This window comes from Pinus tabuliformis, chromosome 7 (genome assembly GCF_031772625.1).
Source record: "Pinus tabuliformis cultivar Carrire ecotype Pingquan chromosome 7, CPIR1, whole genome shotgun sequence".
In the NCBI taxonomy this organism is placed as follows: Eukaryota; Viridiplantae; Streptophyta; class Pinopsida; order Pinales; family Pinaceae; genus Pinus; species Pinus tabuliformis.
In genome coordinates this window covers 1,750,914,298-1,750,937,725 of record NC_142293.1, presented here as the reverse complement: position 1 = coordinate 1,750,937,725, position 23,428 = coordinate 1,750,914,298, and the positions used below count along the sequence as shown (strand labels likewise).

At 38.7% G+C, this 23,428-nt stretch overlaps 1 protein-coding gene across 15 annotated transcripts in view; it reads left to right on the top strand.

Annotated features, from left to right (window-relative positions):
* Positions 1-23,428, top strand: part of LOC149255345 (uncharacterized) — a 30,142-nt gene that overhangs the window by 5,208 nt on the left and 1,506 nt on the right. For 3 of the 15 annotated variants that reach the window (XR_016267234.1, XR_016267225.1, XR_016267237.1), the window contains exons 4-5: positions 21,842-21,963; positions 22,064-22,144. Coding sequence is in view for 1 of the 15 variants with exons in the window: in XM_089460461.1 (XP_089316587.1) it covers positions 13,519-13,546 (28 nt within the window). In the remaining 14 variants the exon portion in view is untranslated. Of the gene's footprint in view, positions 1-13,518; positions 13,915-21,727; positions 21,964-22,044; positions 22,145-22,777; positions 23,337-23,428 lie in introns of those variants that run through there. The other 12 variants (XR_016267235.1, XR_016267231.1, XR_016267238.1 and 9 more) reach the window with 9 other exon arrangements.

The window sequence follows — 23,428 nt, the reverse complement described above, 5'->3', positions numbered from 1 at the left end:
GTCACAGTATCAGTGATAACAGGCCAATTTAAGGAGCTACGGAAGTGGAACTGAGTGTTATGGTGAGTAGGAGATGGTGGGAGGGGGAAATTCATTGAGTGAACACCACTACCCCTTCCGCTTCTGGTGTTTGGGTAGCGGCGAGAGGGAGAGCTAAGCGGATTGAGCATATCAGAGGAGGAGTCATGGGAAATGGTGGCAGAGCTAATCGAAGCCGGAGAGTGGATGATGCCTCCACGAGTTCCGCCATGCCTAATACGCATACGATACCTAATGCGAACCATAGCAGGATTAAGAGTTGGGGTGATAGTAAAGGAATTAATTGAGTTTCGATGCAGAGAGTGAGCAGGGGAGGTCTGGGCCTAGTCTAAGATGCAAAGGCTGGAGTGAGAGAAATGAAAACCATTGTCGAGATCAAGGCAAGGAAGAAACCAACATCTACTACCGGTCATTGTGCGAATGCAATGTTTTGCAGCTTGCGAAGGGCAGACGTAATGGAGCAAGGGAGTAATTACAGACAGTTCCTCAGAGGCCGTGTCTATGAGAATGATGGAGGTGGCTCAGCATTCAGAGGCATTTAATGTCCTCTGCAAGGTGGAGTGAATTAGTTTCATGTTGGAATTGGGGATGACACTGGCGGCCATATGGCCATCCTGTCTCCCAGCCGACCATCTAATCACATTTATGAGCAGTGCAATCACCCGCATCTGGGTGTGTTTCTTCTTCATTTTCCCTTTCATTTTTCACCAAATCATTTTCACCCTGCAATTCAGAGGTGGTGGAAATAGCGCTAAGTGTTCCTACATGAAGAGACTTTCCACTATCCATTCCGACGTTAGCTAAAAAATCGGCTACTCTGTTACCATTCCGACAAATGTGCTTAATGGTGACTGCTCTATGAGTTAATAGCCATTGTTCAATCTGCTCCAACCACTCAGCCAATCTCCAACTGCTACCAAATTTGTGTGATGGAGTTCCCTATAATATCTGATTAACCATGTTAATAAGAATCTAAGAATCCCCTTCAATTATAAGTGGGAAGAAACCATGGAGCTGAGAAAGGAGGAGCCCCTGCCATAAGCCTTCTAATTCAGCCGAGTTATTTGTATCCCAACCAATTGAACCCATAAAAGTTAGGAGAGCATCGCCTTTGTGATTCCTAAAGATTCCTCTATATCTTGCTTGGCCTGGATTTCCTTTAGATTCTCCATCAAAATTAAGTTGTATCATATGTCGGGGTGGGGGAGTCCATCTATCAAGTGTCACTCCTAAAGGAGAATTTTTACTTTGGTGTGAATGCTTCTCGTTCCACTGTGGATTCCAATTTACCCATATATTTTGTTCCTGTGGAGTGGAGGGAAAATCATCATCAAGCCATGTTTGGAGTAGTAAGTTTTCTCGAAGGTTGTGACATATATTATCCCATAGGACTTCTAAAGGAGAGGAGTGGTCCTTGAAGATGCAACTATTTCTTTCTTTCCAGACAGTCCACATGAGGAAACCTGATATAAGTTTCCATAAAGCATTTAGCAGTTCGCTTTTGTATGGACGGGTTTCCCAAGAGTAGATAGTGTTGGTAGTATCCTCCTTACTTCGTCCATCTCTTTGGCATCTGAAGCTAGCTTTTTCCCAAATTTGAATTGCCAACGGACATGAGTTTAAGAGATGTTCAGTAGTTTCTTCCGCTTGTTTACAATTTGGGCACATAAAAGGTCCATGAAAGCTCATTTTCCATAGATTGTCCCAAGTAAGGATTTTGTTTTGACAAAGCAACCAGAGGAAGGTGGATATTTTTGGCCAAATTTGGGGATCCCATACTTTGTTCCAGAGATGATCCTTGACTATGTGGTTTCTAGGAATTATATGATAGGCTTCTTGTGACATGAAGGTTCCTCTCATTTCATAACCCCATCTAATTATATCCTTGTTATCAAAGTAGTGTATTTTCCTCTTTGAGAGCTCTGTTCCTAGATTATCTTTGATGGACTACGTCCCTTGCCTGAGAATGTGGTTCGAGCTTATTCATTGCCTGTATCCTTGGGTGGAAGTGGGCTCCCAATGTTGATTTACCTTGATCCTCGATTGCTCTACCCAATCCTGTAGTTGGTGGGGTGTGATTAGATTCTTCAATTTGGGTCGTTACTACCAATAATCTTCCCAAAACCTTGCGCTGCCACCCTTTCTGATTTCCTAGAAGCTGTGTTGTTGAATTGGCTCTTTATGTTGCTTCGTTGCATTCCAAATTAGGGAGCTTGGGCCAACGTCTTTAAGCCGAATTAATTCATCTACTGGTATATTATTGGCATATTTTGCTGTCCAGAGGATAGCCCAAGGAGTATGTGGGTCCGAGATCCATTTCCACCAGATACGTGCTCCCATGACCACGTTGTTGTGTTGAGGATCACGTAACCCAGTACCTCCAGAATTTTTTGGGAGGAATATTGTGTCCCATTTTAATAATGCCCATTTTCTCTTTTGTTTCGTATTTCCCCACAAAAAATCTCGTTGAAGATTTTTGATTGCTTTGAGAACCCATTTGGGTGCTTCTAGAACTGAAAAGAGGTAAAACGACATGGATTATAACATTGCTTTGATTAAAACCAGACAATTTTCCATGTTGACTGCTCTGAAGGTCCAAGAAGAGATACGAGCTTCCAGTTTTTCTAAGAGCACAAACCAAGATGAATGCTTTAAAGCAGAGGCAGTCATGGGAGCACCCAGGTATTTGGAGGGGAGAACTGCCTTCAAGAAGCCTAGGATCCTAGCAATTGAGGATTAGGTTATATTAGGGGTTTGAAAGAAAAAAATTTGGGATTTAGCTTTGTTAATGCAAGCTCCAAAGGCGTCCGAAAAATCAGATAAAATGGATTTTAATTTGAGGGCTTCTTGGACCGAGGGATGACCAAATAACATGTTTTCATCCATGAATTGCTGGTGGGTAAAGGCAGGGGTGTTGGGAAAGGATAGGCCTCTTAATTGATGGGAATGAAGGGCTTCTTTGATGTATCGTCCAAGACCCTCCACCATAATGACAAACAAAAAAGGGGAGAGGGGTACCCTTGTCGAATGCCTCTGGATGGGTGAAAGGGGGTGGATAGGATCCCATTGACTAGAACTGAGAAGAAGGTAGATGTAATAAGACTCACTATCCACCTAACCCAATGGGGGATGAAGCCAAAGGCGAGCAACATTTTTTTAATATACTTCTAGCTTAGACTATCAAAAGCATTAGAGAGATCGATTTTTAGGAGCATACCTATTTTTTTGAACTACTTTAAGGAGTGAATGATCTCGTGAGTGAGAATAATACCATGCGTGATTTGCCTTCCTTCCACATATCTTGATTGCTCTGGTGAGATAAGTAATGGAAGCAAGGGTTTTAGTCATGAGGCAATAACTTTGGAGACGATTTTATATATGACATTACATAGTGAAATAGGTCGGAATTTGTCCACGGTCTGGCAATGATCTTCCTTAGGAATGAGGGAAATGAAGGTTGCGTTCAAGGATGGAAGCATCCATCTAGTGGTCTTGGATTCCTCAACTACTTTCCATACTTCCTCCTTGATTATTCCCTAGAAGTTGTGGAAGAAATTGGATGTGAAGCCATCTGAGCCAGGTGCTTTTCCTATTTTAAGTTGTCGCATAGCTGTCTCCACTTCTCAGGATTTGATTGTGTTCCTCTGTAATGATCTTAGGAATATTCTTGGTGATTTTCTCTATAGTTGGCATCTGATCAATCTGAGGTTCCTGATGCACCTTCTGAAACTGGGTGAGGAGTTCCTATTCAATATCCTCGTGTTTTTCTAGTTGCTCCCCTTGCCGATTTTGGATGTGAGAAATGTTGTTATGCATTCTCCTTTAGATAGTAGTGTGATGGAAGAACTTTGTGTTGCGTTCACCCTCTTTAAGCCATCAAATTCATGACTTTTGCTTCCAGAGAATTTTTCCCTGCTTTGCTCTTTCTGAGATTTGCAATTGTAGGTGTCTTTCCTGTTCTGCTAGGGCTTCAGATCTTCCTTCTACAATGATTCTCTATTGTGATTTTTTCATTTCTTGATCCAGAGCACCTTGTGCTTGGAAAATATTTCCAAAGGTAAAGTGATTCCATTGTTTGATGTTATTCTTGATATTTCTGAGTTTTTTCTGGAGCTGATACATTTTTGTTCCTTCCATCAGTTTGAAATTTTTCGAGACTGCATTAATTAGGTTGTGAAAGTCTGGGTGAGCCAACCAAAAGGCTTCAAAGCGAAAGGGCCTGCGTGTATTATTTCCCGGTCTTTGCCATTGAACCACAATAGGCCAGTAATCTGAGCCTGAGAGCTGTAAGGTTGAGGCTGAGAAGTCCCCTCCAAGATGGATTGCATTGTCGGAAAGCAGGAATCAATCCAATCGAGAGGCAATTTGATGAGAACCCACTCGTTTGTTGTTCCATGTGAATATTCCATTGATAAATGACATATATATGAGCCAGTTGTCTTGGATGAAGTTTTTGAAGTGAGTTCTTTCATTGTCTAGCTTGGCCCTTTCCCCTCTTTTTTCCTCCAATTTTGTTATGATATTGAAATCTCCTCCTGTAATCCAAAGTGGATGAGTTCTTTTTGAGTTGATCTGAGCTAAAGTATTCAGAATGTCTACATTGCTTATTGCATCCTGGGGGAAGTAGACATTGGTTATGTGTCCATGAACATTTGTCCCTATAATATGGAAGGTGGCTTGAATAAAGTTCTTAGTAGCATGAATGTTGGTAAGTGTTATGGCTCTTTCATCCCACACTATTTCCAGTCCTCTTGATGCTCATGTGGCATCTACTGCAACCGCTTTACTACCTGGCCATGCTTTGGCAAGGATCTGATCCAGCATTGTAGAGTTACATTTGGTCTCCTGCAAGAAGAATACTTGAGGTTTCTCCTATTGAAACATGTTTTTTATCAGTCTATAATTCTCGGGGCTGTTGAGCCCTCTAATGTTCCATGAAATGAGCTTCGTGATGCACGGTTGGGAAGGGGATTGTAATACTTTGTAAGCGTGGAATATCTTTCGGATTCCACCAGCATCTCTCCTATGTGGATGGTTCTTTGAAGATCTATTTTCCTTCCTTGTTTTTTATTATCTTTGAAGATGTTTCTTCCATCCCATTGACTTCTAGTTTGGATACCTAGTGATCTTTGTTGCTGTGCTCTGGAGAGAATGACTTCTAAGTTTTCCAGCTGCCTTTTTGTGATCTTATCATATTCTTTTTTCTTACATGCTTGTTCTAGTCCCAGTATATCCAAGTCTCCAATGTCGAAGCTCTCTAACTCCTCTTCCATGTGTTGGGCTTCTTCTCACTCTACCTCTATGTCATCTATAGTTTTGGGTTCCTGTTGCATGCTATCTACCTCCATTCCTTGAACATTCCATTTTGGAGATTTACTGGAAGGGTCAGATTTGTGATCTGAGGATTGTGTAGATTTTTGGACTTTCTTTGAGCTTGAGGTAGTGGGTTGGGGATTCATCTTAGGAATTTCTTCAGGGTGGTCAAGGTTTTCTAAGATATGAACCTCCGGTTAAATTAGGGCTTCAAATTACTGGTTGATGCCATGGAGGTATTGGCAACAGGTTTTTTTACGGATGAAGAGGGCTTTTTGTGGGTCTTTTTGCAATTAGATACTTTGGTAAACCCATCCGAGTCAGATTTATCCATTATGGGAGAGCTCAAGGATTTTAGAGTAGAGGGACAATCTCGAAATAAATGGCCAAGGGCATGGCATTTTCTACAATGGAATGGGACATGCTCATAATCTATTAACTGTATCCATTCGAAATCATCATGATATAGGCTTACTGCATCTAGGAGAGCTTTGGTGAGGTGCATATATACACTATTCATGCATATGAGGTATATCGCTTCAGTTTCGTCTCCTCTGCAACTTTGATGAATTTGCCCAAACCATTCCCAATATCTTGCAGCAAGTCTTCATCCCAGTATTCAAAAGGGAGGGAGTAAAGGCGAATCCAAACCGGTGCCCATCTCAGATCTTCCTTCTCCGGATTGAAACGCTCAATCTAGTCTCACAGGTATAGTCCTGTTGCATTGAAAAAATATGGTCTGCCATCAAGTACCCTATTTCGGTCCTCTAAATAGTTAAAGATTGCAGTAAAGAAACCCTTGGGCCCTAACTGCAGAGTAATGTGGTACTTTGGTTTCCATTTGGCTGCGATCCATCCATGCAGTGCTTTCTCTATGGGCCAAAGGCCTATGAACTTTCCAATCAATGCATGATCCTTCATATACTAGATTTGAGTGTTGATCTAATGACTTGGGAGCTCAATCTTAGGTCTGTCTACTTCTACAAGCTTGCATGTTGCCAATGTCACTTTGGGTTCTTCATTTCTATTGGTATTCTGTGGCACGTTTTCGTGCTCTGTTCCTGTATCTTCCTGATGGTCCTTCCTGACATCTTCTGTGTGTCCTAGAACATTTTCCTTAGCTCGGGGGGGAGGCTCCATATCCTCCCCATGAGTGGGTTCCATCTCTGGTTAACTATTCCTTATCATGTAGTAGTTGCCTTGTGGCTGGAGGGTAATGACAGAATGGTGATGTCTATAAAGGTCCGTCATTTGTAGAACTATAACAAACCTTAATCACTCATGAACCTCTTGCCATTTCCACCTAACAGTTCAACGACCTAATTGATGTTACTATTGCAGCAAAAAAAGCCTTCAGGTGTTAACTTCATCTGGCTTTGTAATTTTTGTCCTGCTCCTTATCTGGTAGGCTTGGCACCATATTTCCTTGGATGTTTCTGGCTAGTTCCGTAAGTCATGGTCCTCCTTGTGTTGTCTCTCTCACCCATTTCTTCACCCTCTGCCCCTCCACTCCTCCTCCCACCCCCCATTACCTTTCTAAATCTCTCACCACCCATTTATCTGCCTTATGCCACTTAATCCTTTATGGGCTCTCTTCTATGCCTTGTTAGTGAACCTACATCGACAAGGGAGAAATTTACTATCAAGAACAAGCCCATGGGGAAGCACATGTATGTGTTGGAACTACTACACACCTACATGTGAACTCTTAGTTAGAGCATGGGACTACATGCAAGATTCATTCTGCATGATTTACTCCTTGATTTTCTCCTTCTTTAACTCCACAACTGGTTAGTTCTTCTGCATGATTTACTCCCTGATTTGCTCCTTCTTTAACTCCGCAACTGGTTAGTTCTTCTGCATGATTTACTCCCTGATTTGCTCCTTCTTTCACTCCATAACTACTAGTTCTCTCTAGAACTTGTTGTAGGTGTTGAGTCTTCTCATTGATCACCACTATGGTGCATTAACTTGGGATCTTCACCCAGTAATTCTATATCATGAGCATTGTAACCTATTTTCTAATGAATCATTCTTTTTTTCTTTTGATTTTCTTTTAGTGTTTTTGCTCTGCAAAGTTGTGTGTTCAACCTTTACTAGCTAGATTCATCTGTGCAGGTTGTCTAACACATTTACATGGTATCAGAGCCCACAGGTCACTAGATAAAACGCGCATTAGTACTTTATTTTTCAGGTATTACAGCTTGGAGATTGAAGATCGATAGGAAAATGGAGTTTCCCAAAGCATCGATCCTAACACCGTACAATTGTCACGAATGGAAGGACCAAATGGCTCGATACCTTCATCATAAAGGGTTGTACATGATTACCATGGCTACAGAAGTGGAACCCACTTCAACCATAGAGAAATCCAAGTACCTCAACCGTATGGATGAGGCCCACGGATCCATATGCATGTGCATCTCTCCAGATTTGCAGTTTCATCTATCTACCTGCAATACTCCCAATGATATTTCGAAAAAGGTTGAAGAAATCTATAGGAAATAGGATGAGATGAAAGGACATCTGCTCAAAGTGGAGTTGTTGTCATTGGATCCACGGAACTATGATAGAATTCAAGACTTCTTCACCAAATATAATGATCTATTGCTGCAACTCAAGGGTTGTGGAATTGACAAATCCAAGGAGGATAGTCGCCAAGTTCTCTCTATTATGTCAAAGCTCGGACTGGAATACTCCATCTTTGTGTCTACATTTCATTCAGTAAGTCTGGCAATAGGTAAATCATACACCATGCCTTCTCTCAAAGAATTTATGGATTCCCTTATTTTTTAGCAAGATAAACTCATTGGCAAGGGGAAAATCAAACCTCCAAAAGTGCATGCACTTTATATGCATGATGGTAGACACAATAAAAATCACAGATCAAGTATTCAAATTAGAAAAATCAGTGGCAAAAAGATAAGGGAAAAGCGCATTCCCATCCAAAGAAGGAAGGGTACACCAAGCCCTTCAATGACTTCTCTAGCTCGAGAAAAGAGAAAGGGAGGAAAGGAAACAGACGCACCTGTCAAAGAGGATTCCATCCAGAATCCTCTTGCATGAAGAAACAAATTGACCAAATGGTAGAAATCCTTCAGAAGCACAAGCTTGGGGACCACATCCCTCAGGGCGCCAAGAAGAAAACTGAGGATCCGTAACACGGGAAATTCTTCTCTTTATGCATGAATTATAGATTCTGGTGCATCACATCATATGGATGCTGCAAAGGAAGTCTATTCTTCTTTGGATGCATGCAAAGGACCTCCCATCCTCATGGGAGATGACTCACCTATTGAGGTCACCAGAAAAGGTAGAGTGGAACTTTTACACGGAAGCTTTGAAGATGTGCTTCATGTTCCAAAACTTTTGGTAAACCTACTTTCAGTTTATCAAATCAGTCATTCCGACACTAGAAAGAGAGTGGAATTCACTCCAGATGCAGTGAACATATATGACCTACATAGCAGCTCCAAAATTGCAACCGGTGAGGTAAACAATGGAGCCAGACTATATACATTTTCTGAATTTATTGAATTTCAATCCTCTTTATTGCCCACACATGCTTATGATAGTAGTAGGTTTTGGCATGAGAGGTTTGGTCACTTAAATTACAGGTATATGCAACAACTAAGAAAGAATGAGATGGTGGAAGGCTTGCCAAATATCAGTTTCTCCAAAGGAGTTTGTGAAGAGTGTGTCCTTGGCATACATCCTAGAGAAAATTTTGACACCGGCAAGACTCACAGAGCATGCTCTCCTCTAGATCTGATCCATAGTGATCTCATCGGGCCTTTTCCTCATCCTTCTGTCAACAAAGCAAGGTATGTGCTTACATTTATTGATGATTTCTCACGGTATACTTGGGTGTATCTTCTTAGGGCCAAATCTGAAGTTTTTGCGCACTTTGAAGATTTCAAAGCACTAGTTGAGACACAGTTAGAGAGAAAGATCAAAGCCCTCTGTACAGACAATGGGGGGGAACATGTTAACACAAAATTTTGGAACCTTTGCCTTCAGTCTGGCATACAATTGCAGTAAACAATTCCATACACTCCGTAGCAGAACAGAATAGTTGAGAGAAAGAACCGATCTCTCAAAGAGATGGCTTCCGGCATGTTGCATGCTAAGTCACTACCTCATAAGCTATGGGCTGAAGCACTTAATTGTGCTAACTACATCCAGAACAGATCTCCTCATAGGTCTATCAAGGATCAGACCCCCTTTGAGGCTTGGAGTGGCACTAAACCAGAGGTCACCCACTTTGTGTTTTCCACTCCCGAGCATGGGCCACAATCCCCTCTGAAAAGAGAAATGCTCTTGATACACAGAGCATTGAGTGCATCTTTGTTGGATACCCTAATGGTGTGCAGCGATACCGACTCCTAATTTCCTCTACGGACAAGTTCATCATTGAGAGAGGTGTCAAATTTGAGGAAAGTCTCTCGTATGCACCTCAATTGCCGCATGCAGACACATTTTATCTACCTCATTTCCGAGATGACGACTCAGTACACTCAGATGCACATACAGAGCATGCAGATGTCGAGGTAGAGCATGCAAATGCAAAGACAGAGTCTTCAGATACAAATCTAGTGCATGCATATGATGATCCACATCCAAGCCCAGATCGGGCTTCCAGCAGTGAATCATATTCCCCTATCATAAATAAGAGAACAAGGAGCTTACGTGAGATATATGCACAAGACCACCCAGTTGCTGGAAATGGTCTTGTGGGGGATAATTATGATCTACAGAGGACTAGCTCAGAGTTTATTGAGCCTCCTCTTGCCCTCACTGCCACTGAACCATCGCAATCCTGGCATTGTCATTTGGCTCATTCTTCTTATCCACAGTCTTATGTTGAGGCAACTGGGCATCCATCTTGGGAGTACACCATGGAGGAGGAGTATAACTCCCTCCTCGAGAACCAGACCTGGGATCTGGTCTTCCTTCCTTCAGGAAGGAAACTTGTCCGATGCAAATGGGTCTATAGGACCAAGAGTGCTGCAAATGGGAAAATCACCAGACAGAAAGAAAGGCTAGTAGCCAAAGGCTTCCAACAAGTGCATGGCATTGATTATGATGAGACCTTTGTGCCAGTAGCAAAGATGGATTCCATACGCCTTACACTTGCCATTGCGACTACCCAGGGGTGGGAAGTACATCAAATGGATGTGAAGAATGCCTTTCTTCACAAAGACCTATATGAGGAGATCTACATGGAGCAACCACATGGTTTCATTCAGGATTCATCTTTGGTCTGCAGACTGAAGAAATCTCTCTACAGCCTTAAGCAAGCCCCGAGAGCTTGGTATGAAAAGATGGATTCTTTTCTTTTATCACAAAAGTTTGAAAGATGTAAGTCTGATCCAAATGTTTACATGCTCAAGACACATGATTCTCTTCTTATCTTAGTTTTGTATGTGGATGATCTCCTAATCACTAGCAGCTCGGCTTCAACCATTACTAAAATCAAGAGGGCCTTGCATGATAGGTTCTTGATGACCGACATGGGTCCATTACACTTCTTTTTTGGTCTTGAGATCAGCTAAGATGCCACAGGCATCAAACTCTCTTAGACTAAGTATGCACATGATCTCCTCGAGAGATTTCGCATGACTGACTACAAGCCAGGACTGACTCCTTTTCTGTCTGGGGTCTACCTTGAGGATGGAGGTGACACTCCATTAGTTGACAACACTCTCTACCGACAGCTAGTGGGGAGCTTATTGTACCTCACCCACTCCAGACCAGATCTCTCATATATAATAGGGGCAGTTTCCAAATACATGCAGGAGTCGCATGAGATACACTGGAATGCTGCCAAGTGCATCCTCCGATATGTGCAGGGCACCATCACCTTCGAGATTCACTATGCAGCAGGCACTGCATTGAATCTCCTTGGCTTCACAGATTCTGATTGGGCGGGAGACAACATTGATCGCAAGTCCACCTCTAGATATTCACTCAGTCTAGGATCTGGCCCTATCTGTTGGTCGAGCAAGAAGCAGGTTGTTATTCCTCTCTCTTCAGCTGAGGCCGAGTACAGAGGAGTAGTCAACATCACCATTCAGGCTCTGTGGCTACAACACTTCCTCACTGAGTTGGGCATCCAGTTCCACCAGCCAATTGTCATCTGGTGTGACAACCAAAGCACTCTCAAATTTTGTAGGGATCTAGTACAGCGGCAGCGGACGAAGCACCTAGAGATCCATATGCACTACATCAGAGACTTAGTACATCAGCAGAACAGACTGCAGACATCTTCACCAAGACATTCACTGAGCAGAAGTTTCACTCTCTATGCGATCATCTTGGAGTGAAGGACATAGTTGCTTAGCAACTGTCTTTTCTTTCTCTTTTCTTTTGATTACATTGTATTTTGAGAGGGGGTTTTTTCCCATGAGGTTTTCCCTCTTTCCTAAATTTTAGTACAAGTTGCACTGTACTTTGGGTGACCTTTGGCATTAGTTTCCAGGGCCCATTTTCTATTTTTCCCCATAGTGGTGTTCACGGGGGGTGTTGGAACTACTACACACCTACATGTGGACTCTTAGTTAGAGCATGGGACTACATGCAAGATTCATTCTGCATGATTTACTTCTTGATTTGCTCCCTCTTTAACTTTGCAACTGGTTAGTTCTTCTGCATGATTTACTCCCTGATTTTCTCCTTCTTTAACTCCGCAACCGGTTAGTTCTTCTGCGTGATTTACTCCATGATTTGCTCCTTCTTTCACTCTGTAACTGGCTAGCTCTCTCTGGAACTTGTTGTAGGTGTTGAGTATTCTCATTAATCGCCACTATGGTGCATTACCTTGGGATCTTCACCCAGTAATGCTATATCATGAGCATTGTAACCTATTTTCTAATGAATCGTTCTTTTGTTCTTTCGATTTTCTTTTAGTGTTTTTGCTCTGCAAAGCTGTGTGTTCAACCTTTACTAGCTAGATTCATTTGTGCAAGTTTTCTAACACATTTACAGTATGCACCACTACTTGGTGGAAACCACTGCCTACTTTCACAAGCTCACGCTCAGTCACATCTAGGAGGAACTTACATATTCTATGGGTAAGGAACCTCTCACATGAACCAAATCTCGAACACAAAGGAACTTGTTGATAAGGCAGACTAGGTACAAAATACTTGGCATACTAATGGATGCTTCAACCAATATATGCACATTACATATTTATATTTTCACAAGAATTTCCTCCTTGGAATAACCATATTGGACCAACATGAACCTCAATAAAATGTCCTTAATTCACTTGAGCATGTATGTCACCATATGAATGACCTATATCAAAGGATAGAACGCACCGAAAAAATACCTTGGCATCCCACCTTTGGCTAGAGGAATCCTAGATGACAAAAAATATCTCATCAAAGTTGTCGCCATGGGTTTTGATCCCTCTTTTTGATTTTTGCTATATTTCTATTCCACTAGTTTTTAGTTCCTACTCTCTACTTCCAAGGAAAAATAAGCTAGTTGTTTAGTTTTTATATATTTAATTTTCACTATCTTAGTACTTTGTTATCTTATTCATCTCTACAAAGAGTAAAACTCTTGTTTTGGTTCATTCTCCTCATTAAGAAACTAACCTTTGGTTCTTTAATATTATATTTTACTCCATTGTTACAAGGAAACACAATTTAACCCCCAAAAAAAAAAAATGAAAATGTTATATATATATATATATATATATATATATATATAATAATGTTTCATATTTAATTTTTTATTATGCTTAGTATTTATATGAGACTTTATGCTTAATTTATATTGATTAAATAAAATTACTATATAAATTTATTTTTAGCTGAAGCTTAGTTTTATAATGTGTGTCTATATGTATGTGAATGTAGTTTTAATTAGTTTAACTGTTTAAATTCATTGAAAATATATATAATTTTAGAGATGCTCATCGCTTCTATTGTTTCGTATTGTTTTGTATGAATATGAGGTTTGGGTCATTGTATATCAAGAGCGTTAAGAAGGAATACAAAATATATTCAAAAATTGTTTATATTCTAGCTAAAATGCATACCCTATTTCTTATTCTCCTAATTGAGACAAGTATTTCTCTCATTCAAATCATGGCTATGAGAAGGTACTCTATTTCAAAAATATCATCTTCAATTCATGAATTAATTTATGTAGGTATGGAGGTTTGCATGAGGATTCATAGTCCTAAATAGGCCATTGGAGGTAAATGAAGAGATCATTTGCAAAATAAAGGTAATGTTAAAAATATTGTTATATAAAAATTGAAGGATAAATTGTTGGGTGATAAAGGCTTAAGGGAAAATGAAACTAACATTTTATATGGAGGTCATTAATGCAAGTCTCAAAGGCTTAGAAACATCTAATAAATATTTTTACAATAAGAACAAATTTCCATTGGCAAATTTCCAAAGCACGTGTTAAAGAGTTTTTCATATTGCTATACTATGAGGGTTGAAGATGAAATTTTTTTTATCCCGTAGTTTCCAATTTATACTCATATTACATCTAAATTTCAAAATATTTGACACACTACCAACATTGTGGAATGCTTCCCTAATACTTTTCAATATTATAAATTAAATACTAATAATTTATGTTTCATTTTTAGTGGATGTTAATCATCATCATCATCATATATATGTTATATATAAAATGTTTCATATATAATTTGTTAAAAAACATTTTATACTCATATACATATAATATTTTTTGAAAGAAAAAAAATATTTTGTGAGTTGAGAGTTACTCTAAAGATCTTTCAAAAATTGCATTTAAAATTACTAAAACTAGCAATTGCACCAGATGTTGTAAACGAAATGACGTAAGGCATAAATTTGAGAAGAATCATGACATATAAAATATCATTGAAGATAAATAATAGTAAACAAAATACCATTCAAAGCTAGAAGATAAAGAAAAATCACTTACATTATGCCAAATTGGTAGATTCTATAACATTTCTAACATAGATTTCCTATTAATCAAGTCCGCATCATAAGGTAGATTCAACGACTATAAATAGAAGTGAATTTGACCTATTATGACACATTCAATCAAGAATTTGATCAGAAATTCTCAACGAAGTGTGAAGGATAGAAGTGAAGGTGAAAAGACTTGGAAAAGAAAGAAAATCTCCAGCGAAGGAAGGAGGAACTCCAATGAAGTCAAGTAGTCTATTTTTCTCTTGTATTTGGATCATAGGTGCGTGTTTCTGGGACTGTTTGAGGTTACAATAGGTCTAAATTATTGCAAGCCTATATTTCAGAAATAAGAAAGGGATGAGGCTATGCTTGACTCAGATTTTTGGAGAGTTTGACTTATGTTGACTTCGGAGGTCTTGAATGGGATTTGTCTAGTTTTCTTGGAAGGTTGACTCGGTGGATTGAAGAAAATATTATTGTTGGCTCAAGGGTCTTGGTTGTCTCATTTTATTTGGTTCTTGAAGAAGAAAATAAAATTTTGTGGGCTTTCCACTATGAGGGGTTTTTCCATGGCTAGAAGCCTACATTAGGAGTCCCTTTTGTTTTCATCTTCATTTATTTATGTTAGATGCTTGATTATAAGAATATAAAAGAAGACATAAATAAGTTAAAGAACACCTAAAGAAGATAACAATACATCACAAGTAATTATCAAGATAAGAAAATATTTATGCCTTTCTAATTTTCTAACATGCCATTAGTCCTAAGGTGAAGAAGGGAAAAGGTCAACTAGAATAATATGTTTCTTGGTTGGTTTATGAGTTAAGATCTCTAAAACAAGGATGCAAAACTTCTCTAAAACGTTGAAGAGGTTGAAGAAGCTCATAAGCATCTATTGGAGATCCAAGAAGCTAGGAAACAAGCCTAGCCTAGGCTGAGCATATTTTGAGGAAGATCGAATGTCTGAAGGTATTGAAATTACCAATAAGATCTGAGCTATATTATAACTAGATCATACACGTGAGGCATCTTTTATGGACTAAAGGTACTCTTGATAACCAAAAAAGTAAATAATTGTAAAAAATTACCATGACTAAACTGCATAGGAATCATATTAGGCCCATTTGAAAGATTTGATTATAAGCTACAATAACTTTAAGGGCCGCAAATAATTTTTAGGAATTCTAAGTGTCATACAGCTCATTTATAAGGTTAGTAGCAACCTCTCTTTACATCAAATTGAGACACTTCGATGAAGAATCAATTCTACATTCTTTAGAGTAATATAGTGATATATTACAAGATCACCTTGTATGATTACTGAAATCCCTAAAAGGACGAGACCTAATACAGAAAATAGAAAAAGAAGAATTATGTCCAAACCTATTGTTGAGCAACCACAAACCTGTGCCTCATGGAGAAGAAGAAATCCGGCACATTAAGGAGAAGATACCGACATTTTCGCTATTGACGCTTCTATAACATCAAGAATTTTTCACCAACTTGTGAAAGGATCCTTGAATATCGCATCAAAAATCAAAGTGTTACCAAAGCCGAGTATCTCTATAAAATCATGATTACATCCGAGTTTTAGGAGCTATTAAAAGTTATTATTCAAAAGGATAAACATGAATCCGTAGTGGCCAACTCTCTCCTTTGCTGGAATATATTATAGGTGTTACACTTCAACCTTGGTGGTGAAGATTTAGTGGCCCTATGGCACTTCTCAATGATTATGTGGGTTCTTAGGAAAGAGACTTTTCCCCAGGACTTTGTTCATACATGAATTCACTGGTTGGAAAGGAATCAACGGGTTTTGCGCTCGAAGCAATTTCGACAGTGGGAAGCATGGGGGTTCAATAATTTGCTAATTCTATCTACCTTGTTCTATCACTCTAGTTTTATCACAACTCAATTTGGGTGTATATTTTTCACTGTGGGAAGAACTTGTGTGTTTCTTGGAGTTATGCTCAATTGGTGAGGATCCACTATAAGGCTTTAGAAGTATTTTGGTAAGGGGGATAGGTTATCCTTGGACTTGGTTCAACTCTTTCTTTCGAGAGTCTGCGTAGTTTTTGAGGAGGTTTAAAACCCTAGGTGGGGATGTGTTGGTCTCTCAATTTTCATATGGATTTTGAGGGCTTAAGGCAAGACTTGGGAACTTCTCTATTCAAAAGTTGTTGTTAAAAATTTTGGTAGCAAGGTGGAGGTCAGTGGAAAAGAGCCCCCTCTACAAATTATTGGAGTATCTTGGTCTTTTAGGTGTGAGTGAAGGTGGTGGTCTAAATTTATAGTTATGTATTCGAATACTCTAGTGTGGTGTGGTGTGCAGATGAAGGTAGTGGTTTAGAGACACAACCAAGGAAATGAGTTATTAAATGCAACCCCCCATAGTGAGTAACACGTAATCGAGTGACCTGTGTGGACTAACCAGCACAAGGTTGGTGGTTTAGGTCAGCATTAGGGCATGAACAGAGAAGCATTGTATGGGCTTATAGGTTGGGTGAGAGAAGAGAATTGGTAGCTAGTGTGCAGATTCTTCAGACCATCATTGATAGGCCTATTCACTCGGGAAAATTGTAGGGGCGAAATTTCGCGAATGGGCTATTTTTTGAAAAAACTATTCGCCAATTTCATTAAAATCGCCTATTTTTTACATATATATGATTAAATGGATGATAGTTGTCAAATATTTACCAATTTTAATAGTAAATTATATGTTTTTTATTGAATATTAACCCACATTCTATACATATGAATTTTCAATCCAGCATAGTCACCTACAATATTATATATAGGAAAATATTTAAATCATTAAAAAATACCCTACTGTTCACTGCACTAAAACATAGATGCATTGAAAGATAGGACGAGTCAGGTGAGCAGTGGTGCCTTGTGGGCAGAAAGAAACACACAAACAAGATATTAGGGACTTGGAGGAAGAGTTGGATGTTAATCCAACCTAGTCCTTGGGTAGAGTAGAATCCCCCCCTCCTTTTGACTCTTTGCACAACCCCCTTCAACATATTACCTTGCTACTAGGTCACCTTGGACGCGATCACCATGATGACAAGAATGTCATCATTGGCTTTATGAAGGATATGCAAAGGAATCATTGGCATATGCAAGACATGATAGCATGTTAATGAAATTTGTATGAGAAGTTGGACCGGATCAAGGATATATTAGAACACATGGAGAAACATGTCCACCATGCCTTCAATCCCCCTCTATATCTAGGCACTAAACTGGACAATCTAGCTCTAATGAACTCATATGATCCAGGATGACTTTTGCTTGGATGTTGATCCTCAAGCTATTCTAGTTAGTATGGGTTATGGTTGGGTGTTTCTCCAACTTGGACATGCCTGTAGGTTTGTGGTTTTTCTTTTACACTCTTCCCAAAAAATCCAACAAAAGTGGGGCTAGAGGGATTTTATCAATGATATCTTCACATTATACCATATTTCAAAATTAATAGAACCTCTCGATTTACAAAAAAATGGAAATATTCAAATCCCATTATATAAGCAATGTGAACACTAAAAAAACAATATGGATACAAGGAGTTAAATAACCCCATAACTATACCCCACAAAAAAGTTCACTAGTAATGTGAATTATGATGGAAATATATAAGTGCAATGTTTATATAAGGTATATGGACATAAGTATATATGTGCATTGTGAATCCATATCTACAAACAAAAGTTAGTTTTGTTAAATCCTAATTTTTTATATAATTATTTTTGTTACATGAATATTTTAAATGATTACAAAAATATTGTCAAATTTTTAAATTCTAATTATTGATATTATTTTTGTATTTTTTTTGTGTTAAACTTAAAAAATTTAAAAGATTATGAAAAATATTATGAAACTCTTAAGTCCTAATCAAATATTTTAATATTCCTTAATATTATAATTAGATTTAAAACAATCTTTCTTCTAAAAAATCCAATTCCGTTTAGTGTTATGATTTATTATTTTATTAATCATAATATTTAGAAAAATTACATATTCTCGTGATCTTAAATAGATTTCATATACTTTAATATTCCTTAATATTAAAATTAAAGTCTTATTTCCCTTTCAATATAATATCTTAATATTATAATTAACTTTTTTATTAGACTAAAAAAACCGTTAAAAATATTATAAATTATTCTCAAAACCTTAAATCTTAATCATATGCCTTATTATTAGTCCCTGCCTATGGCAAAGCAGGGACTATAGCGATCGATAGATCGTTGACCCCGCATTAATTCATTCGTTGACCATGTTTTTTTTGCGTTATCATCGTTTAACCAATGTTTTAGAATGACAATTTTCGTCTATCAAAATTTTAACGAAGGTTTTTGGCTGGGCAAGAAATGACCTCTTATTGCAAGCTTCACTTATACCAATGTAAAAATGTGGTGACAAGTTATATTTTATCCAAAGTCTGGAAAATTGTGGTGACAAACATGAAACTTAGGTGGTGGGAACATCTCTATTGTTGTTTTATGCAAAGTTTATTATATAGCTGCCACCTCTCACCTCTCAGGTAGCTGGCTACCATCGTCTGCCACCTCTCAGTTAGCTAGCTACCGCCGCCTCTCAACTTCTTGCCACCAAATACAATATGAAATTAGTCTTTACCATCTGCGGAGGAAGGTTTCCGGTGAGATTGTTGTTGGATAGCTTACCTTTGTCAAGTCGTTTCTATTCTCTTCAGAGCCAGTAAATGTTTTCGTCATCAGCCGAAGTCTGCAATGGCAGGAGTGGCAGCAATAGAGGAGTGGCAGAAATGGAGACTCCTTTCATCTGCGCTTGCACCACAAAAGACAAGGCAAGCACTACACCACAGAAGACAAGGCAAACAAGGTAAGCAACATGAGAACAAGCACAAATATGAAAATTATTTGATACAACATTTCTTGTTTCAGTGAATAAGCTAGAATCTTTATCAATATACATAATTTGGACAAGAGTCCTATACTAGACTTTCAGACTGACCTGCCCAGGAGTTACTCTTTCCATCTTCGCAAGCTCTCGTTCTCCTAAAAAGTCATATCATATCAGTTTTTTGTCGACTAAGATTTATTTGTAATTTCAAATGCTAAAGAAAAGAACGCATGAAACAACGTTTTGGGATGCAGAGTGTAGCAACTTTTTCTCCGTTAATCTACAACCTTATTGTTAATGAAATGAATTGTATTCTATGCATAAATGAAAGGCAAGGTAAACAATATGTAACCTGCCACAAAGCTCTCGCAATAACCACTCTATTTAAACGTTGTGTCTCTCGTAAAAATGAACCTTGATGGGTGACCATTGGAAGAGCCAAAGTACAAGCCCGTTTCTCCGCTAGCGCAGGGGTATAATCCCACCCTTGACCATCTGTGGGACAATGTCAACAATTCTGCCAAGCCTACAGCTCACCGGCTCAATTTACCCTTAGAACCATTGCAGAAAAGAGTGAAAACCTTCAAAGCCCTGCCTCTCCAGCTTGCTTTCCCATTCGGCTCTCCGAATCCGCAGGCGGGATGTATTCCCAAGCCCCACCCCTCTGACACGAGTTCCCTACAGAAGACCAAGCTCTACGCGACATTCGAGGCTGGGACATGGACCTTCAACGACAATTGTATATTTTCACACGGTGCGGAGGAGCTCCGAAAGCCGACTGCATTTGGGGGTTGGGGGTCAAACATTGTTGGATTGGTGAATTTGCAGAGATTTCACAAGATCAGGCCATGTAAGTTCTTTTTGGGGGGAAATTGTCCTTATAGAGAGAGGTGCAATTTTCTGCATGATACGGAACATGGTCAGTTTAATAACATGGCTCTCATAAACGAGAATTCATGGATAGCCTGAGTTTATCACAAAGAAAAATTCCCTGCACTCGATGACCCAGAAACCTGTTGTGACAACAAGTTTTTCAAAAATAGGGGATGGGAATTATCAGTTTACTGGCATCAACCAGACCACACACTATAGGTATAGGATAGACCAAGAATTCATCGTTTACCAGGTTTAAGCAATTTTAGGTGAATCCGCTCCCACCTCTATATCTGTCCCTGTCTCTGCGGTGGTGGGTTAACCGTCACGCCCCTCCTTATGCCTTCTTCCTTCACTCGGTAAACTGGATATGCAACCTCTCTAACTTCGGCCTCTGTAGCCACCATAAGCCGACCTCGGGAAGGTGAGGGGCGTTGATGGAGTCCATTTACAGACAGATAACAATAAAGCAGGGACGAAGTGCAGCAAACGACAGCGCTTACACATAAGGAGAGAGATTTATGAACCAGTCTCGAATAAAAGTGAACAACATGCTCTTTTACGTCGAACTGCATGAAAAATATATGAAACGTGGCAGAGTCCTTTTGACAGATATAAGAAATGTGGCATTGTCTTTTTGACGCGTGATATTATCATCTTCACATTTGTTCGTATTTACTTGCTTCGATTACAAAACTTTAAGGAATTTTGTTTTATTTTTTTGATTTCATAGATTTAAAAATAATGACCTAATTTCGATTTAATACGAGCTTATGCTTCTTTAATTTGAAGGGAGCTGCCATTGTAGGTAATTTGGTTCCTTACGGGTAAATGCTCGAAATAGAAGGAATGCAATTACGTAGATGCTTGAAATTTTATTGAATAACCCAAATGGGTTTAATTTTCTTTGTTACTGCTATTTACAATTATATAGAAGAAACCACCTGGACATATGCTTTTGTCTTGTTGTTGGCAATTTGCAATTATATCTTGTATTTTCAAAACCTATAAAAATAAATTGATAGAAATATTATGAACCAAACTAGAATAATGTGTTGAGTTATAGCAATAACTATATTGAGTTTATATGCTTAAAAAGGTTCTTAGCTCCTGCTTTTACAATCACATCCTGTGCTTTCAAAAAAGCAACTAGAAATATGCCTTTAAACTGTCTTTTGCAATATGTATCTTCATCCAAAAAAAAAAAAAAAACTTTTCTTATTTTTTATTAAGCTCCTTAACAAGATAACAGCATAACCATTCTATTCAACCCTTAACAAAATATTGTAAGTAGAGTATGGGCAACATTTTCAACCCATCATAACATGATAACATTCATGTTGGGTCTGAATAAAAATAACATCCATAAGATGTCAATATGTTAACAAATAAACATATGAATTTTTCCCACCATAAATTGGAATAAAAGTTGATGTCAAAAGAGGGGCACGTTATTTGGGAAAATCGCAGGAGTAAACTCATAAATACCATTGCAACATGCACAAAGAATAACAAATTGTCTGGGAAAAGAGGAATACAATATTGTGCACTGCTCTCAATGAACTGAAGGAAATCATTCTGTACAGAGGAAAATGTTTCATCTGGCTTTCTTTCATATGGTTCTATAAAATAGAACTCTGAATTACATGAATAGTTACATATAAAATGTTATGTATAAATAGCTGCAGATGGTACAGCGTTGTCAAGCCCACAGGGTATCAAAAAAACACGTGCAGTTTTCACACAAATCAAAATTCTCAATCATAGAGAGATGATTAATACAAAATTGATACCAGAACAAGGAAAGAGACCAAAAATACGAAAGCAACAAAATCGATACCAGAACAGGGCAAGAGATCAAAAATACGAAAGCAGCACCCATGGAGTTGGAGCAGGAAGACTTAGAAGATCTTGAAATGTATGTATGAGTCCAAATTAAACTCTGAATTGTTGATGAATTTATTGTGGCACACAATTTAATTGCACTATAATTTTGAAGGAAAATTTGACTTGCTCAGGTTTTTGAAGACAGTAGAAGTGGCAGCCCTTTATCCTCATCTTCGAATAGAACCCTGTGCTTGTGCAGAGTGGAGTTATGGGTATGTATCTTTATAACTTTTGTCAAGAATATTTCTAGACTTTCCCAGCCTATAACCCTTGTCTTTATCATTTCAGTTCCATTTCAAATCGGACAGTATGTGTATTTATTTCTGCACTTCAAGCTCCGTTTCAAATCGGATAGTATGTGTATTTATTTCTGCATTTGTCAAAAATTTATCTCTCGTTGAAGTATTGTCATCTTGCACAAAACCTTTGTATTCTGTTGTTATGGCAGACCCCGGCAGGGACTACCGCCATGGCAGTGGCTCCCTTGTTATAATTAAGCTTCAAATAACTTTTGTTATAACATACTTAGGTATCCTTAGTATTATATTTTATTATTATATTAATTATAAGAGTTTTGAAAGAATATAAAAATAATTTTGATATCTTGAATCCTAATCATATACCTTATATTTATATTCCTTGATAGGTGAGTTAAGTATAAATGAAGTTTTTTCTTTAAAAAAAGGCATTCCGTCAAGAAGCCTACTAACCTAATAATTTGGCCGTCACAAACAAGTTTACATGTTTGAATTTTTCCTAGAAAAATTGGAGTATCACTATCTACTAAGTTATTATCTCGATGTTAATTTATCTTACATATTGATTGCAAATTCTAATCGACCAAGCCGAGGATGGGATGAACTACACCAAGTTATAGGTGAAGGTGATGTAATTTGCTAATGCCAGTGACGGAGGAGAAAGTGGACCGAGAGGAGAGAGGATGGTGGGGTGCTGGGAGCTGTGCAACGGGGAGTAGTCTACCCAGGCGGAGGAATTGCTTGGTTTCCGTCACCACCCGGAAAAACTTCCGGCTCCGACCGCCGGCAATTCCGCCACCCTCCGCGAGCTCACCTTAGCGCCGCTACCCTCCACATTAATGTCAACAACTGTCAGGTTCCTGACCTACATTCTGATTTCCATCACGTCTTGCTGCACGGGAAGTTAATTCACCATGGAATTTTAATTATTCCAAAAGCCCACGTGCTGCTCCCTCACCAATTCAACTCGGCATCCCCTGCAGCTCACTAGGTAACCCTGTACCCAGAACATTCTGGAAAAGTTGTTGTTGGGGGTTGCACTGCCAACGGTCACAAAAATCTAATGAAAGTTCTCCACTACATTTCTTTGGAGTCTATGCTGGACATGTAGGTGCCCACGTTAGCTTCATTCCTAACGCAATTCATGGTATTTAATTGAATCTGAGCTTTAAAAGTATTTAACATTTTGCAAGCCTCTCAGATCCTTATATGCAAGTTTTTAGTTTTGTATTCGTTATT